Source organism: Hyperolius riggenbachi, chromosome 7 (genome assembly GCF_040937935.1).
Source record: "Hyperolius riggenbachi isolate aHypRig1 chromosome 7, aHypRig1.pri, whole genome shotgun sequence".
In the NCBI taxonomy this organism is placed as follows: domain Eukaryota; kingdom Metazoa; phylum Chordata; class Amphibia; order Anura; family Hyperoliidae; genus Hyperolius; species Hyperolius riggenbachi.
The window spans coordinates 300945452-300965474 of NC_090652.1; the positions used below are offsets into that span (position 1 = coordinate 300945452).

The 20023-nt window shown below is 43.6% G+C and overlaps 1 protein-coding gene across 1 annotated transcript in view; it reads right to left on the reverse strand.

Moving 5' to 3' along the window:
- The window catches only part of MARCHF4 (membrane associated ring-CH-type finger 4), a 125149-nt gene that overhangs the window by 35435 nt on the left and 69691 nt on the right, over positions 1 to 20023 (reverse strand). Inside the window, exons 2-3 of the mRNA XM_068246086.1 lie at positions 12711 to 12872; positions 7324 to 7516 (exon numbers count right to left, since the gene is read on the reverse strand). Coding sequence (XP_068102187.1) covers positions 7324 to 7516; positions 12711 to 12872 — 355 coding nt within the window. The remainder of the gene's footprint in view (positions 1 to 7323; positions 7517 to 12710; positions 12873 to 20023) is intronic.

The following is a 20023-nucleotide window of genomic DNA, read 5'->3' on the forward strand; positions in this document are numbered from 1 at the left end:
GGCAATGCGCGCGGGAGGCAGAACCGCACGGACATCAGAAGTGCATAGACCGCACTTACTGATGTTCACACTGCATGCGTTTCGTACCAGTGCGGTCCGCGAACACATGCTGCACGGATTTTTTAGCAAAAACGCGCGGCTGACCCATTCACTACAAGTGAATGGGATCAGCCACGCAACGCATACAAACGCAGATTGCGTGCGATCATAGGTGTTGAGTTTTGATCGCACGGCCATCTGCGGGTTGTAATGTGATCGAGGCCTTACACTATTCATATCCTTTTCTTGCACATTTCCGTTCACTTATATGGAAAATCGGTCAGAAATCAAACCGGACATGTTGGAAATAATCGATTTGGCATGAAATCTGCCTGAAAATAGAGTGACCAGAGTTTTGTCGGTTCAACCGGGACGTCCCGCTGCTAAAAGCGGGACGTTTCCCGGGACCACATGCAGCCTGGGACAGCGCCCCCCGAAGGTAAAGCGGGACGTATGGTCACCGTGCTGAAAATCTCATTGTGTGTACTAGGCATTACAGATATTCTGGGTTCTATCCTTCATTGTGCCTTATTTCTTTGCAAACAACCTCATATGCATAGATTTGCACAATGATTGTCTCACAGTGATCACGGGGTCAGGAGCCAATTAAATCGGCTCCTGGCCGGCTCACAGAGCTCTGCTGTCATAGCAACGGCAGAGCGAGTGGGGTGCAGCGATGGGAGCAGGGGCGTATCAATAGACCCTGCAAGGGATGCAGCCGCAGGGGGGCCCAGAAGACACATGGGGCCCCATCCTGAGAGACTGACAACTAAGGGCAATGAGAGAAAAAACTTTCTGCTCTCAGTTCTAATGACTGCATCTGCTCAGCCACTGATAACCAATCATACAAAGTTTTGCAGACAAAGATTTGTAGACAGTCCCTATTCAGTATTCAGCAGGGTCTTGTGTATAGGGCCCCATCCAAAGTTTTGTAGGGGGGCCCAGTGATTTCTAGGTACGCCCCTGGATGGGAGAGCAGTGCGATCAGTGGTAGCATGCTGTAATTGTATTCTATGCCCTGGCAGGGATAACAGGGCGTAGATTTCAACTGCCTATGTCTGGAAGCCATTCAAGAGACACTGAAGCGAAAAAAAAATTATGATATAATGATTTGTGTAGCACAGCTAAGAAATAAAACATTAGGAGCAGAGACGTAAGTCTAATATTGTTTCCAGTACAGGAAGAGTTCAGAAACTCCAGTTGTTATCTATGCAAAAGAGCCATTGAGCTCCACGACTTTCAAAGTTGCAGAGAGCTCTGACTTCTGAAGCTTGTTATCTCAACTGTCAGACACTGTCTTTTTTTTTTCTTTGCAGAGGACAGTTCAAAAGTTTACTAGCCTGCTCTATAAAATCATTTAGAATGCTGAGTATTGTGTAAATATTGCAAATATTAGAGAATGATGCCATGTTATAAAAAAACTTCATAACTGAAAATAAAAATATGAAAATGAGAATATTTTCTTTGCTACTAATCTTCTAGTAATTATCTGTACTACACAACCAATTCATTATATCATAATTTTTTTTTTCGTATCAGTGTCTCTTTAAGATGCTTTTTCTTTAATATATCCAGTCCTGTTACTGACCAGATGCCAATTAACCTAACCAGCTGTGACTATATTCTATTTTAGTTTTTTTTACAATTGTTCTAAGCTTTTGGTACCCCATCCCAACTTCTGTGGAAACGTTGCTGGCATCATATTTAAAATGTCATTTGATCACAAATCCTATATAATAATAATAGCCCTGTCGCTGCGTCCTCCTGTGACTCTGTGTCCGTATGTTGTGTCTTGCGCGCATGCGTGGTGCCCGGACAGACTTCAGGTAGCGAGGAGGACGGGCGCAGGGGGACAGGCAGGCATGTGTGGGTCTCGTACGCATGCGTGCATGGGTCACGGCTGTGCACACGTTTTGGGGGCGGGGAGGGGGTATGGGGGTTTGCGGCCAAGGCCTAGCGCCCATTTTTCAACAGGCGGACCATTGAACGAGTTCTTCACAAAACAGAAACATTTCTCATTTTTCTTATTTCATACGTTGTACTCCATTCAGTTGAATACAGATTTTTTTGTCATGACTGCAAATCATCGTATTGTGTTTTTTTATGTGTATTTTTACCAGGGCTGTGGAGTCAGAGTTGGAGTCGGAGTCGAAGCCATTTTGGGCACCCGGAGTCGGAGTTGGAGTCGGAGTCGAGGAGTCGGGGCAATTTTTGACACCCGGAGTTGGAGTCGTTGATTTCATAAACTGAGGAGTTGGAGTCGGATGATTTTTGTACAAAATCCACAGCCCTGTTAAGTGTTAGACTAAGGAGTGGGAGTCGAGGAGTCTGAGCCATTTTGGGTACTCGGAGTCGAAGGTTTCATAAACTGAGGAGTCGGAGTTGGAAGATTTTTGTACCGACTCCACAGCCCTGATTTTTACACCATTTTCCCAATTTTATTAGAAACTCATAATGTGTTTTGTGCATTCTGGAACTTGTAGTACCCCGGGAGCGGTGGTCTTGGGAAAACTTGTATTGTTCTTTAAAAAACACTGAAAAATATTAAAGCAAATTGAATTGTTCTCGATTGCACAGAAGACATGATTGATTTCTCGGTTCAGCGATTGTCCTTTATAGTTGCTGATGTCAGGCGACGGGGAAACGGTTCTGCATCCCTTTGGGCGACGATGAGTCACACAGCTCCAGCGTGTTCCGGAAGGAGGCACAGAACGGCGTTCCCCATGAATTGCGCTGATGGTGGGGGGAGGGGATGGTTGCGATGAGTAATGTCCTTGCCGCGTGACGATCCATTCTCATGCAGATGGGATGATGTGAACCAAACGACAAATCCATGAGAGATGTGCTCGTTTTTATTGTGCGTTCTGTCTCATTGACTGGCGCGCTCGTTAGCCGACTCTAACGGCTTTACAGAGGCTGTTGTGGCGCTCGTCTGCGGTCTCTGCTCTGTTAGGGTGGAGGAATGATTAGTCGGTGGCGCAGCAGGACAGAAGGACCGACTTTTCCTTGTTTTTCTGCCCCAGAAATTCATCTCTGTCTCACCGGAAAGGCGTTCAGTGAGAAATGATGACGGATTTGGAATAAAAATTTTTCAAACTGACAACTGATAACATTTTTAAAACGATTCTTAAAGTGCTCATTAACGGTAAATTCTCCCAAACGATCGGCCATATGATCGATTAAATCACGTACCATAAACGACGATGAGCGGTCATTCAATCGATCTGAATTTAGAAACGATTCTTTAACCACTTGAGTCTATCTGGACAACTATAGTCATCAAGATACAAGCTCCTAAAGTCTAACTGGACCTGTATTTATTTGCGTCCGGTGTTACTGCGGCAGGTGCACACGAATGCGTGCCTGTCGCTTGTTTCCGGGGGCACTATCGTGGTGGCGATTAGTGAAGGGGAACAAGTGTTTCCCGAGCCAATCGCAGTGCCTGGAATGAATGGACATGACCCCAATCAGGGGCCTTGTCCATTCATAATAACAAGTGAAAGAAAATGTAAAGAAAAAATATTTAAACACTTCCTGGTAGCCCAGGATAGTGTTTACAGTTCCATCTAGTGGCGAAAAAGTGAAATCAAAGTAAGGTTTGTTTTCTTTTTTAAATTAATCCCTTCTGAAGCCCCCTCCCCCCAGTTAAAAGAACACTTGTTAAAAAAAAAATAACAGTTTAAAAAAAAATACAAAATTAGTTGCCTTAGGAACTCAGCTTTTTTTTTTAATATGCATGTCATGAGGGTACATTACAATCAATTGGTCCATTTTCACGCTGCATAAATTTACATACACAATTTGCATAAACCAGCATCAACGCAAAATTACTTGCATCTCATTGACCATCCCTATTTTGTTACATTGGGTATACGTTTTCAACCAGTTTTCCTTTCATTTTTGTGTTTACACCCACTAGATACCGGTTGCCATGTTCCTCAACTACTGTCCATTTGGGACCCTGCACACTAGAGACTCTGGTATACTGACGTCAGAGACCCATCAGAAGCGTCAGGCTCACACTGGTTTGCAAAAGACCAATGGGAGTGCTCCATGAGTACCAGGAAGGAGTTTCTTTGGTCCTTTACTCAGTGAACCAACGAGAATCCTCCCGAAACCAATTATAACCTTATCCTTATGATGGGACTCTTGGAACAGTATACCAGCATTTTTAGCGCACAGGCCCGCTCAGGGCCGTTTTGGGGGGCCGGAGGGGTCGCAGCATGAGCTTGGCGGGGAAGGGAGACAGTCCCCCCCCCCCCCCCCCCCTCATCTCGGGCTCTCCCCTCAGCGCTCCCCTCCAGCATCTATCAGCAGCAGCAGAGCAGACAGGAACACATACCTCCATCCACCGCGGAGGTCCGATCTCTAAGTGCCTAACACTACTTCCTGTTTAAACAGGAAGTAGCGTCAGACTCTTAGATAGAAGAACCTCCGGCGGTGCAACGCATGAAGGTTTGTGTTCCTGCCTGCCACTTGCTGCCACTGATAGATGCTGGAGGGGAGAGCCCAAGGTGAGGGAGGGGGGGGGGGGGGACTGTCCCTCCTCCCTGCCGATCTGTGCCCATGCTCTCTCCTCATGCTGCGACCCCTCCGGCCCCCCAAAAGGACCCTGAGTGGGCCCCCCTGTGGGTGCAGGGGCTGCAGACCCTATTGCTATGTCCCTGTAGGCTAGTATTGATTCTGTAGGGTTCTGTCGCCATTTGGTTTATCTGGCTGAATCGGAAAAGTTGTGCGGGACCAGAAGTTCGGGACCGTACAAATCCATTCCGAATGGACTGATGTAAACAGATCTCATTGCTTTGCATAGGATCCGATCGGATCTGTTCTGTTGCATTTGACTTAATGGAACGTTTTTATTGCCAGCGTGAACGCGGACTTATTGACCACCAGTTTACGTGAGATGGCTTATCGGAAACACAAAAAGGAAAAACCGAGAGCCCACTATAGTGTAGTATGTTTTGGTTAAAGAGGAACTTTCACCAAGGCTTGAACTCCATTCCAATCAGTAGCTGATACCCCCTTTCCCATGAGAAATCTATTACTTTTCTCAAATAGATCATCAGGGGGGTCTGTATGGCTGATATTGTGGTGAAACCCCTCCCACAGTGTGATGTCATGACCGTGGTCCTTACTGTTTGTTGTCATAGTTACATAATTATTTGGGCTGAAAAAAGACATACGTCCATCGAGTTCAACCAGTATAAAGTACAACACCAGCCTGCTCCCTCACATATTCCTGTTGATCCAGAGGAAGGCGAAAAAACCCTTACAAGGCATGGTCCAATTAGCCCCTAAAGGGAAAAATTCCTTCCCGACTCCAGATGGCAATCAGATAAAATCCCTGGATCAACATCATTAGGCATTACCTAGTGATTGTAGCCATGGATGTCTTTCAGCGCAAGGAAAGCATCTAAGCCCCCTTTAAATGCAGGTATAGAGTTTGCCATAACAACTTCCTGTGGCAATGCATTCCACATCTCAATCACTCTTACTGTAAAGAACCCTTTCCTAAATAAATGGCTAAAACGTTTTTCCTCCATGCGCAGATCATGTCCTCTAGTCCTTTGAGAAGGCCTAGGGACAAAAAGCTCATCCGCCAAGCTATTATATTGCCCTCTGATGTATTTATACATGTTAATTAGATCCCCTCTTAGGCCTGGAACCCACTGAAAAACGCAAACGCAAAACGCAACCGCTAGCGTTTTGTCTGAGCGGTTTGCAAGCGGATTCATGCGCGTTTTTGGTCGTGTTTTGCAACATTGTATTTTTTTTCCCCAGCGGGTGCCTAGCGTTTTGCGTTTTGCCTTTTTATCCTGATTGGTCCTGTGAATTATTTTTAATTTTGTTACAGTGTGCTGAACCGCAAAACGCTAGCAAAACCGCTCAGTTTAGGTTTTGCTGAGCGTTTCCGCTAGCGGTTCAATACTTTACATTGAAGCGCTAACGCTCCCAAAATGCTGCAGGTCCTGCGTTTGCGTTTCTGAGAAACGCAAACGCTCCTGTGGAAGTTGCCCCATCCATTAACATTAGCCCAGCGTTTTGGCAAACTGCTAGCGTATAGCAGTGCTGCCAAAACGCTGCTAAAAGCGCTCCTGTGGGTTCCAGCCCTTAAGGCGTCTTTTCTCTAGACTAAATAAACCCAGTTTATCTAACCTTGATTGTCTACGAACCCCGTTGCATTGTGGGAAATAACAGCTTTTTCCAACTGCCAAGAAAGCAATATCTACCTCTGTGCATAGAACTCTCAGTAGACTAACATTCCGTACAGATCACCTGACAGGACTGAAGACGTCACCACCAGTGATAAATTTCATAAGGTAAATCAGAGAGAGGAAAGATTTTACAATGGGCAAACACTGACTAAATAATCTATAATAATCTATAAATGGACACTGTAAACAATAAGCAATTGTATTCATTATGTTATTTTCTCTGCAGTTCCTTTTTCATGGAACGTTTTTATTGCCAGGGTGTACGCGGACCGAGAGCCCACTATGGTGTAATGTGTTTTGGTTAAATTAAGTTGTTAGTATCAAACGATAGAATAATACTCACATATCCGGGTTACCGCAAAGGTAACCACTGTAAAGGCTGATGGGGAGAACAGACCCGATCCCACTCGGGTTTATAAGCCGCTCTCTGTAACTGGAGGCAAGGCCTGACACCCCTCCATTAACTTCCTCAGAGGTAACCCCGAGTCAGGCTTGGGCCGGAAATCCACAGCTCAGATTGGTAACCCTGACTTGGCAACCCTGACGACAGCCTGCGATCTCACTATAGGGGTACAGCACCACCCTGTGGATGGAGGGAGAATTGCAGCACTGGATCCAGGTGCAGGGCCGCCGCAGATCTAGCTAGCAGCATGATTTTTTTTCCTGGTCTTAGGGTCTAAGGACCCTAAAATCCGGCAGTAATCATACCGCTAGGGAGGTTAAGGGTGGACAAAGGATAATGCAGAAAATGGATAAAAAGGGAGTAAATGGAAAAAGGAGTAGCTGCCCTAGATGTACAAAGAGTGCCCAGCACAGTTACTCCCTGAAGAAGCGGATTCTACCTGCGAAACATGTTGCAGGTGGAGTGTATTCCAATAAAGATTGTGCTGTTTTTCTCGAATTAGACCAATAGTGTCTTCTGTTGGGAGGTAAGTCCACCCCTACCTTCCATTTTATAAAGTTTTTAATGTATTTTATCCTTTTTGACTCTTCTGTTTTTATCCATTTCCTGTTTAGTTGGGATGTTTATGACGACCGTATATGAGGACAGTGGGGGTGGCGTTCTCACCTATACAGACGATGTCCATGAAGCCATACATTCCGTAACAGATCTGGAAGAGCAGGTCCTGCCGCTGCCACTTCGCCGAGGGGCTGAATGTCGACCAGATGAGCCACGAGATGCTGGCGATGAGGAATAGTGAGCCCAAGATGGCGGCCGCGATCTGTACTTTCTCGATGACCGTCAAGGAGATGGCTTGCCACTGACGATGCAAAACAAAAACATATTAGTACCGTTACAGTTATCTTTACTTGGCAAACACAAGCCAAACCATACCGATTCAGTTTTGTTCTATAGTTTCATGAACATATTCTTTAGAAATGCGATTATTTAACCACTTAAAGTGAAACAGAGACGAAGCACCCTCATGTATTTACCATATATATATCCGTGGGAACATTAGAAAAAACACCTACCCTGCTCTCTGCTTCATCCTTCACTGCTCAGCCTGCTTGTTATCAGCCCTGATAATATTCCCGGCTGAGCATTCAGTCTGCTTTGCTCAGGAATCATTATAGCTGAGTCATTATAGCAGAGCCAGAAGGGGGCAGGCTTGGGCTTAAAAAGACATCAGAGAAGACAGACTCAGCTATAATGATTCCTGAGCAAAGCTAGACTGAATGCTCAGTTGGGGATTTTATCAGGGCTGAAAACAAGCAGGCTGAGCAGTGAAGGAGGAAACAGAGAGCAGGGTAGGTGTTTTCTCTAATGTTCCCACTGATATATATGGTAATATACATGAGGGTGCTTCGTCTCTGGTTCACTTTAAGGACCACATGCTTACACCCCCCTAGTGACCAGGCTATTTTTTACTAAATGGTGCTTTGCAGCTTTAATGGCGCGCTGCAGAGCCACACAACCGAGCACACAAATGAACCCCCCCCCCCTTTTCTGCCCACCAACAGAGATTTCTGTTGGTGGACTCTGATCGCTCCTGCGATGTTTATTTCGTTTTTTGTTTATTTATTTGTATTTTTTTTCTAATAAATTTGTCTATTTTTTATTTTTGTAAAGCCAATCCCTCCCTCCCCCCGGGAACCAATCACAGCGATCGGCACTCATGGGCATCAGAGTCTCTGTCCTGGTCGGGACCGGGTTGGACTATAGCATAACCCTCACTGATAAGTAATTACAGGCATAAAACACTTTCCTGTCAGTAAATAGCTTCTGAGAGCAGGAAAAAGATAAAAAGGGTCAATAATTCATAGATTTGAGCTCTGGCATACTTCAATGAAGGTGTCATTGAGCTGAGACAATGAAAAAGTAAAAACTTAAAAACTTGATTTAAATATAAAATAACACTGTGGGATATCTAAAAAAAAAAAAGTCATTTTTAGGAGGAGGAGGATAGATACAATTGTTTTTCTCATCAGTTTATTTTCACCTCCGATGTCCTTTAAGTGAGCTTGTATGATTTTCACTTGTCGAACTGTTTATTTTGTTTCTTAGTTATTTCCGTGTTTTAAAACTGTGAAAATCTTTAATAAAAATCATATTAGAAAAACATTAAGTTTGCAAAACACGGCGACAATCAGTGAAGACCAAGCATAAAACAATTACAGGATTAATTAGCACATTGACATTATACTTTAGCTGTTTATTTAGGTGTTAAAGTCCTTGTATTACTACCCATTTGTTAATGCCTGTAACAGCAAATTTGCATCAATTAGCAATGATTATGATTAACAGTTATGTAACGGTGCACTATGGGGTGTATGAATAATAAGGTAAGCAGCACTGCTAAGCACTGCTTTTCTGCTGACATCCTCAGACTATCCCATTCTCCTACTTGAAGCACCTATATTAAAGCAAACCTAATGTGAAAACAAATATATGGGAGGATTAATTGTGTATGTTTTACCAAAGGTAGACAGGTCATTTTTTTTTTGTACCTCAGTTTAAGGGCTTAATTTTAAGACTTCTTTCTAAACAGCAGCCGTGACAAATTTGCCTTGCTGAACGGAAATGTGAACAGAAGTAATGAACCTGTGAACTTTCCAGCACTAAAATCTTATCATAAGCCCTTACTCACACAGATATAGCTTGTTTTTGGCTTATATTTACTCTTCAGTAAACCAGACTAAATTCAACAAGCTGGTCGACAAGCTCATTTCCGTAGATTACAACTCTAGTTTTTAACACATGCTATGCTGGAAAACAGAGAGGAACTTTACTGGTTTACCAGCCTCTCACAGCCCATATTATAAAGCTGTGATAAAGCATATATAGAATCCACTTTCAGGGCCCATTCACACTAGAATCGTTTTTCTGAAAGTTTTGCGATTGATTAGCGGCTTTTAAAATAGCTCCCATTCACTTTCATTAAAATCGCAGTAGAAAAATTGCGACGATTTTTCCACAATTTTTATTGTGATTCTAATGAAAGTGAATGGGAGCAATTTTTAAAAAAGCTAATCATTCGCAAAACCCTCAGAAAAGCGCTTCTAGTGTGAATGGACCCGCAAAGCCTCATTGCCATGTTTATCATCTTTCACTTTTATGCTAAGAGTTTGGTTGGTTCACATCTTAAATATGTAATTTTTTTGCCATAAAAAAAAAATACAATAAAAAAGTGGGTACAAAGTAGGGTATGGTGGACACATACCTATGAAATAGTCGCCGGGAGATTTGGGCACAGGGTAAAGCCGATATATGGCTTGCCCTGCTCCTGCACAAGTCCCGACGGCATTACTTACTGTTCCCCCTCAAGGTCGCCGTGGATACTGGGGAAAGATGTAATTTGGCTTACAGCAATTGCTGCAGACGAATTACAGTGTTTTAAAAGTAATTTGAGCTCCATCTTTTGACTAGAGATTGCCCGAACAGTTCGCCCAAGGGCAGTATTCACAGAACATGCGGCTGTTCCCCGTTCATCATGATGAACACGAATTTCCAAAGTTTTCTCAAAAACTATGAGGTCTGTTTGAAAATGTTTTTTTCCCTCTCGTACCTACTGTCCCCCTCCACATACCCTGCAAATTGGTGTTTCTAGCATATAAGGAGGCTTGCTATTAACCGCTAAAAGTTGGCGGCCATTCACCTGCAATATAAGTGTATGGAGCCCACTGCTAACATCCGGTTCGCGAACTTTTGAGGAAATTAGCCTTAGAAATTTGCAAACCCTGAATCTGATGTTTGCGACATCTCTGCTTGTGACGGTGCCCAAATTGCTCACAGAGTGTCACTATACCCGTAATTCCTATTACGGCGCCCAAATCTCCTGCGCTGTTTGAACAGCGCTCGATGGTGGACACCCTTGCGACTTTTTAGGGGGAAAATTAATTCCATATAGTCACAAAAGAGTTATTGTACAGCCTCAATGCCTGACATGACTATGCAATTAAAGCCTAAACTTTATTTAAAAGTTGCTGCTGACAGAGCCGCTGACAGGTGACCCCAAAGCTTTTCTCATCATAGACTATTCTTTATCATTTTACCTTTGGACCTCAAAATGCAAATGTACTATTGTATGCATCAAAAAAGTTAGGTGAAAAAACAGAGGTTTTAGCCTCTCTGGCGGTACGCAGTTTCAGAGGCTGCGTCCGTAGGAGGATTTTTTAAAATAAAATTTGAATAGCACTTCGCTAGCTAATTATGTCCCCCAAGTCCCCCGGCACCGCTCTGATCCCCCCGATCGCTGCCGGTAATATTTACCCGTCCATAATCCTGCGAGAGCCGCACCTTCACTATTTAGCTTCAGTCGTCGCTATGGTGATGATCGGACATGACGTCATCGACGTCATGCGCAGTCCCGATCCTCCCCATAGCGAAGCCTGGAGTTGATTGGGAGGCTACGCCATCGCGGGATCCCTGGGGGGGGGGGTGTATAACAGCCGCGATCGTGGGGATCGGGGGAGGGCGGAGGGACCTGGAAGGCATGGTTAGCTAGCAAAGTGCTAGCTTAAGCATTTAAATCAAATTTTATTTGAAAAAATCCTCCAGGGGCCATTTGATCCTCTTCGGCGGCTCGCCCGAGCGTAGGTCAGGCTTACCGCCAGGGAGGTTACCAAGTGACTGGGCTGGCTAGCTGTCTGAGCATAACCTGAATGCTTTTCCCCTGCAATTACACTACAATTCTATACCATCAATTCTGCTATGCAACCAGCAGCAGTAGTGTATACTGTACTTATTCCAAAGTGTGTCCAGCAGGTGGAGTACTAGGAAATTGAATAGGTTGCCTATGCCTAAAAACAGCCCTGTAGCAAGCATATCATGAAAGAAAACACATTATCTTACAAACCTATAGCTGGCCATAGATTACTTGACTTGGTGGCCTATGTCACATCGGGTATCCTTTAAAGTTTAAAGCAAACCTAAACTGAAAATTAAAAGTCAAAATAAACCTACACATGTCATACTTACCTCCTGTGTAGTCTACTCATCCATCTCTTTCTTCTCTCCCGCGTCCTGTTTGTCCACCGTGATCAATGGAATTCTCCATCCTTCATTTTGAAAATGGCCACTACCCCATAACAGCTTCCTGGTCAGCACACTGTTAAAGGATACCCAAAGTGACATGTGACATGATGAGATAGACATGGGTATGTACAGTGCCTAGCACACAAATAACTAGGCTGTGATCCTTGTTTTCTTTCTCTGCCTGAAAGAGTTAAATATCAGGTATGTAAATGGCTGACTCAGTCCCGACTCTGTCATACAATGTCACAGCGCCAGGGATTGTGTTGTCTCAAGCAATCAGGCAATCCACTCCAATCCACCTCCAGAGATATACTTTAAATCTGCATACTTCCTGTGTGACTCATTTCACCAAAACAGAGAAGCAGAAGATTTCTCTCAGTGGATATAAATACAGTTTTTATTCTTCCATACAAGGCACATAAATTGAAGTAATAAAATCACTTACATCAGGAGGGTCCTATGCCAATATAGGACCCCCTCTGGACATATTGCTTCCCACCCTTGTACTACAGGTCATGAACAAACGATCACTGGTGCCTAGCCCGCTCTCGTCCCGACTAGTTTCGGCCTTCCGCCGTCATCAAGGGATACCCAGTCCTGACTCAGACAAGAAGTGACTACAGTGTGACCCTCACTGATAAGAAATTCCAACTATAAAATACTTTCCAAGCAGAAAATGGCTTCTGAGAGCAGGAAAGAGATAAAAAGGGTAATTTCTTATCAGTGAGGGTCACACTGTAGTCACTTCCTGTCTGAGTCAGGATTGAGTCAGCCACTTACATACCTGATATTTAACTCTTTCAGGCAGAGAAAGAAAAAAGGAACACAGCATAGTCATTAGTGTGCTTGGCACTGTACATTCACATGTCTATCTCATCATGTCACATGGCACTTCGGGTATCCTTTAAAGCTTTGTGATTGAACCCCTGGGGTAAGCCAGTTGACAGGTTGCACCGGGTAGAAAGGAACTGACTTACCTTCACCTGAAGAGGATTTTTTGTGCTTATGGCGATAACGTGGTACTTGTAATAACACAGTTCACAGCTCCAGGATCCGCGCTCGCTGATCCACTTAATAAGACAGGGCTGGTGGGTACACCGCACAGAACCGTCACAGCGGCATGGACTCAGCAGCTCCCCCTGCAGAATTCAGAAAGTACAGCATGATTACACTGAGGAGTATTCACAAACATTATCATTACATTTACAGCGGCAGGAACAAAAAAGTACATAACCAGAGCAAACTCCACAGTTCTAAATATCCTCAGCTGAAGGAGAAAACAGCAGGATATGGGGGCGGGGCTGCTGCTGTTGCTTTTCTCTTAGGCTAGGTGCACACATAGCAGAAACGCTATCGTTGCGGAAAACTCTACGTTTTTGCCGCTATTGGATGCCTATGGGCCGCAGGAAAAAACGCATATGCATTTTCAAACCTGCGTTTTTTAAAATGCAGGTAATGTTGCATAATCCTCAAAAATGCATCAAAAACACAAATAATGAAAGTCAACGGGAACGCAATGGTATGCGTTTTTCATGCGTTTTTATGTGCGTTTGTTTCCCCAAGATAATTTTTTTGCTGTATTTCTGCTTCCTGTTGTCAGCCTAGTGATTTGCATAAATGGAAATATAAAAACGCATGGAAAGCGCATACAAAACGCATATGCGTTTTGTATATGCGAGTCGCAAACGCAGTAAAACGTAAGCAAAACGCTTGAAAAATGCATTGCAAATGCACCAAAAACGCAGTAAAAATTCACAAAAAACGCACACAACATTAACATAAAGGTGGCCACACACGATACAATAAAATTATCCGATTTTACAGTCATTCGATAAAAACGATCGTATCTCTCGAAAAAAGCAAAAGCTTTTTTTTATTCCACTGAAAAATCTGATCGGATTTCCCGGTTTTTTCGATTTAAGTCGATCCGGAATGCCAGATATTTCTCTTCAATTTCCACTAAAGACAGTTTATAAATAAGGAACACGCGCTAGTGATAATGATTTAATCTATAAAATTCTCATGTACATAGATAAAATGCTAAAAAAAACACACCTATAACAAAACACTCATGCCTTTCATACTATTCACAATCATACCATAAATTCATCAGGTGTATCAAAAACCTCTTCCTAACAACCTGAGCTAATTAAGATCTACACCTAGACTCTAGATTGCATGTTGGCAGTCCTTAATAGCATATGATTCCTGGAGCATAGAAAAAAGGCTTTTTTCTTTTCTTTCTTTCCAGCAACTATTCCAAAAATAGATCGTATATTAAGATCCTATTCATGAGAAGAGTTGATCAATTTTGTGCAATAAACAGGTGTCAGTTCCAACAGTGCATCACTCCGCCTCAGTGGATTCAGCCCGTTTGATATGTGCTGTCAGTTTTTCACACAGGCATCTTTTAAGACTTTATAAGTCACACTGCATAGATCAGCCTCAGTGGATTCAGCCCGTTTCATATGTGCTAACAGTCTCGTTTACAAACGCTTTTTCAAGCGTGACTTTACAGCAAACCATGTTCAATCAGAGTACCTCTATGTCTTAGAAGCTCCTCTCCCCGATCTTCAAGCTATAGACTCAGCCGGGTACTTCAGAGCTCCCTTTTCCGTTCAGCTCTCGGCAATGCTTGGTCGCATACGTCACTTCCTGCTGACAAGTTCAGCGTGACGCCCGCTGTCTGTTCCAGCAAGCCGTAAGCTGCTCTTTCTGGTGACGTCACCTTAAAGCAATAGGATCCTTTAATGTGCAAATGGTCGCTAAGCGCTATTGCGGCCAGTTTAGTTCCTAAATGCTCCAGAAACGGTTTGTTCAGTTACAAGAGAACCTCTACGCGTTTCAGCTATAATACGTTAGCCTTCTTCAGGAGGATTGATTTTACTCAACATAGTTCATACACTTAAATAGGTTTTTGCCTGCTCCACCACCCATGTGCAGGTTTATCTCCGCCCACCTCATCATTATGCAAAGTGTGGGTTTATGCAAGTACTTATACTACCTCTATGACATCTCACAGCTTATCATGTGCATATTTATCTTCACCCTTCTCATCAATATGCAAATGTGGGGTTATGCAGATATTTTACTTATAACTTATCATACTACCATCACAGCAATCCATGCATAATTCTACTCCTTTCATCAATCATGCCTATTGTTTGAATGTATAGTCATTCATTAAAAAAAGCGAATGTTTCCATCTCGCTATTTAATCCTTTTGGCATCAATGTGTCCAGCTGAAAGATCCATCTGGATTCATTCCTAGACATTTTCCTAATAAAATCACCCCCCCTCGGACTCCTCTTTATCACTTCTAAACCAAAAAAGATTGTACCTTTCAAACTTCCATTATGTCTCTCTTTATAATGGTTAGAAAGTGGGTGTTTCTCATTTTTCTTAAGTATATTTTTAAAATGTTCCCCTATACGTGTATGCAATACTCTCTTTCCACTAAAGATTGTACGGTGTGTGTTGGATTGTTAATTTATCAATATACACACCCTAGCAATTTTCTCTGAGTTTCCAATCATTTTTATCATAATTGAGGAAAAAATTGAACATAGGTGTGTGGTACATTGGTCATATTTTTGAAATGTTACAATCATTCAGAAAAATTTATTGCAATTCTTTAATTGAACAAATATTTAAAAAATTGTATGGTGTGTGGCCACCTTAAGGCTTCTTGCACACCAAGACGTTGCGTTAGGTGCTACGTTAAGGTCGCATAACGTGCACCTAACACAACGTATGGTGCTGCAAGAGCCGACGGTAGAGTGAGCCGCGTTAGGCGGCTCTATTCCGATAAAGTCTCCTAGAGTGGCGCTGATTGGCCAGCGGGACCACGTGATGCGGAGCGAGACACTCCGCATCACGTGGTCCCGCCGGCCAATCAGCTACCGCCAGTGCAGTGAATATTAAGTAGCCATGTGCACGGCTACTGTAGCTGGCTCTCCCCGCCTCCTCTCCGCCCCCCACTGCGCATGTGCAAACAGTCTAACGCGGCTATAGCCGCTCTAACGCCGTAGCATGCTGCACTTTGCACAGAACGTGCAGCGTTACATGTAACGCAACGTGGGCTGTGTGAACAGCCCACTTGTGTTACATTGCTGTGCGTTGGGGGAGCGTTACAGGCGCACTAACGTGCGCCTGTAACGTCTTGGTGTGTAAGCAGCCTTCAACATAACATAAAACGCAGCCTTTCACGTCATGTTTTGTGTGCACCCAGCCTCATGCTCCAGCTGGGCCAGCAGAAGGATTAGCCATACTATCCCAGGGAAAAAAAACCCCACATCTATAAGTAGATAAATACTTGTTCTACTTACATAACATGTATTGCACTGTCCACATTTTGATTTGTGTGAATTTTATATTGTAAATATAGAGAAAACTGTTTCCATCTTTACTGCCTCTGACTGAAGCTAATCCTGATGTCATTTCCTCCTTACTCTTTTTTACTCCTCTGCCGGAAATGATGTATGCATTGTCAGACCTCCGCCCCACTGAGCTCTGTACTAGAAACTGCACTGTCATATCTAGTTTGCTTTGTAAACACACGTGAGCACAGATGTATGTCAGCAGCTTCTGCAGAGGGGTGAGGTATATTTCCCTTCTCATCCACTGTCACACTGAACTGCCCTCAACCAATCAGTGAGAAGTAGGAATGTGGGAGCCGAGATATGGAGGCTGCCAGATGTATTTCCTTTTAAAGAATGCAGATTGCCTGGCTGTCCTGCAGATCCTCTGCCTCTAATACTCTCAGCCCTAGATCCTGAACATGCATGCAGATCAGGTTTTTCTGACTGAAGTCTACTGTCTGGACAAAAAGTAGGGATAATAAAAAATTGCACCCTGCGGAAAGAAAACACAGAGACATCAGGAGCCCAAATGGTGCAGTATGTCACAGTACCAGAAGTATGTCAAATATGCAGATGAATTATACTCACACAGGTGGGTTGCAGAAGGGCAAATGGCCACTAGAAGCAGGTATGTATAACCCCGCCTCCACTCGGGTGGCCAGACAGAGCTGGTAATGGTCTCACTCTTGATAAAAAGCAAACTTCAAATGACTTAAATTGGTCGAAGAGGGTTGATCCCTATACCAAAAGGCAGGTGAAGGCACAGGATAAAGGGGAAAGAGGCGCCCAGAGAAGATAAAATGCATTAAAAACAAATACAATGAAAAAAGTGAGGTGGCTTACCTCAATGAAGACAAATTCACGTATTAATAGAATTTTATTGCACTGGCAACGTGTTTCGTTGGTGCATACCCACTTCCTCAGGCCAAATAGCAGTGCCTAATAGTGCTTGTAGCCACAAAGAGAGAGGCACCTTATTTGTGGCTACAAGCACTATTAGGCACTGCTATTTGGCCTGAGGAAGTGGGTATGCACCCACGAAACGGGTTGCCAGTGCAATAAAATTCTGTTAATACGTGAATTTGTCTTCATTGATGTAAGACGCCTCACTTTTTTCATTTTATTTGTTTTTAACGCATTTTACCTTCTCTGGGCGCCTCTTCCCCCTTCATCCTGACTGAAGTCTAACTGGATTAGCCGCATGCTTGTTTCAGGTGTGTGATTCAAATACTATTGCAGCCAAAAAGATCAGCAGGACTGCCAGGTAACTGGTATTGGTTAAAAGGAAATAAATATGGCAGCCTCCATATCTCTCTTAGTTCAGGTGTCTAATCACAGCACCATGTTTACCCCCCCCCCCCCCCCCAAAAAAAAAAAATGGGTCTTGGTGTGAATGCTGAGACATGAGCCTGACTGTGAACAGCGATTTCAGCCATCTGTTCCCTTACATGAACTCCCGCGGTGAAGGCAGCGCTGTCTCTCCCTCATTCTCCATTGATGTCCTCTCGTCCTTGTCACAGAAATGTCATCAAATAGCGAGAGGCCGTTCTCTATCTCCATCCCGCTTTCCGGAACATCTGTACATGAATGGCGGACTGAATGGCGCTCTCCGCTGAGCAGCTGGCGCTCTGAGATCCCGGCAGCCGTGGATCAAAGGAGGAGGAAATTGCTTCATGTTTGAAAGTCAAAACCGCTCAGTGAAGAGTTCTCCTGCTGAAGGAGTTCTCAATGAGCCCCCTCTCCAAACCTCGGGCGAGCAGGTGGTGGAGTCACGTGACTTGTGATGAGCCAACCACCACCTGCTGCTTCCAAACATATTGAAAACGGGGGGGGGAAGAAACAGAAAACTAAACTTATCAAAGAGTTACAGAGTTAATTATCAACGCTCATGGTGAGCCAGAACTCCTAGGAGTGTGTACGGGGGCTACAATGGACTAAAAAGCCCTCTTACTAAATACTTGGAGGATTTGCATATTCAGCAGTGATGCATGTTGGGAGACATCATATGCTCACTCCAATCTGAATAATCACAAATACCTTCCTTTTTAACTTCTTGAGGACCACAGGTTTATACCCCCCAGTGACCAGGCGATTTTTTTTACAATTCAACACTTCGCAGCTTTAAAGAGACTCTGTAACAATATTTTTAGCTTTATTTCTTCTATCCTATAAGTTCCTATACCTGTTCTAATGTGGTCTGTCTTACTGCAGCCTTTTCTAGTTGCACTGTCTCTGTAATATATCTAATCTTCTTTTCTTTGTCAAGCTTTGTCGACCCAGGGAGGAATGGGCTGCCTCTGTTGTAATAAATACAAGTTATGCACGCCCCCTGCAGGCTCTGTGTGCTTTGTTTATTCTTCACAGACAGCGTCCCTGCTCTCAGCTTCAGCTTGTCTGTGATGCAATTTGTGAGGCTGAGGGGGGAGGGAGCTGCCTGTCACATGCTGAGAAACTGTGAGAATCCCAGACTGGAGTGCAGATAATTCACTATGTAATAAAAACTATCTATCTATCTATCTATCTATCTATCTATCTATCTATCTATCTATCTATCTATCTATCTATCTATCTATCTATCCAGTATACATTATTATCATTATTATTATTATTGATTTATATAGCGCCAGCATCTATCTATATATATATATATATATATATATATATATATATATATATATATATATATATATATATATATATATATATATATATATATATATATATATACAGTGGTTTGCAAAAGTATTCGGCCCCCTTGAAGTTTTCCACATTTTGTCACATTACTGCCACAAACATGAATCAATTTTATTGGAATTCCACATGAAAGACCAACACAAAGTGGTGTACACATGAGAAGTGGAACGAAAATCATACAGGATTCCAAACATTTTTTACAAATAAATAACTGCAAAGTGGGGTGTGTGCGTAATTATTCAGCCCCCTGAGTCAATACTTTGAAGAACCACCTTTTGCTGCAATTACAGCTGCCAGTCTTTTAGGGTATGTCTCTACCAGCTTTGCACATCTAGAGACTGAAATCCTTGCCCATTCTTCTTTGCAAAACAGCTCCAGCTCAGTCAGATTAGATGGACAGCGTTTGTGAACAGCAGTTTTCAGATCTTGCCACAGATTCTCGATTGGATTTAGATCTGGACTTTGACTGGGCCATTCTAACACATGGATATGTTTTGTTTTAAACCATTCCATTGTTGCCCTGGCTTTATGTTTAGGGTCATTGTCCTGCTGGGAGGTGAACCTCCACCCCAGTCTCAAGTCTTTTGCAGACTCCAAGAGCTTTTCTTCCAAGTTTGCCCTGTATTTGGCTCCATCCATCTTCCCATCAACTCTGACCAGCTTCCCTGTCCCTACTGAAGAGAAGCACCCCCTGGGCATGATGCTGCCACCACCATATTTGACAGTGGGGATGGTGTGTTCAGAGTGATGTGCAGTGTTAGTTTTCTGCCACAAATAGCGTTTTGCATTTTGGCCAAAAAGTTCCATTTTGGTCTCATCTGACCAGAGCACCTTCTTCCACATGTTTGCTGTGTCCCCCACATGGCTTGTGGCAAACTGCAAACGGGACTTCTTATGCTTTTCTGTTAACAATGACTTTCTTCTTGCCACTCTTCCATAAAGGGCTGTCTTTGAAGTCTCAGGGTTAAATACTTACCTGATCAGGTGAAGCTACGCCTCTTCCTTGGAAACACGGCATGATTCCTTAGTCTGCTGAAGCTCTTCGGAAACCTCTGCCTGTGTTGCCGTGGCCTGCCCTCTGCTCGTTAGCCATCAATTAGGCCTTGGATGCTAGCGGGGGCGGGCCGCAGGAACGCAGATGGGGCTGGCCAGAGGCTCGACAGAAGTTTTGCGGGGGAAAAAAGCACCACGGCCGTGATTCTGAGGTGGGCGGAGCAATCATCTGTCTGCCAGGT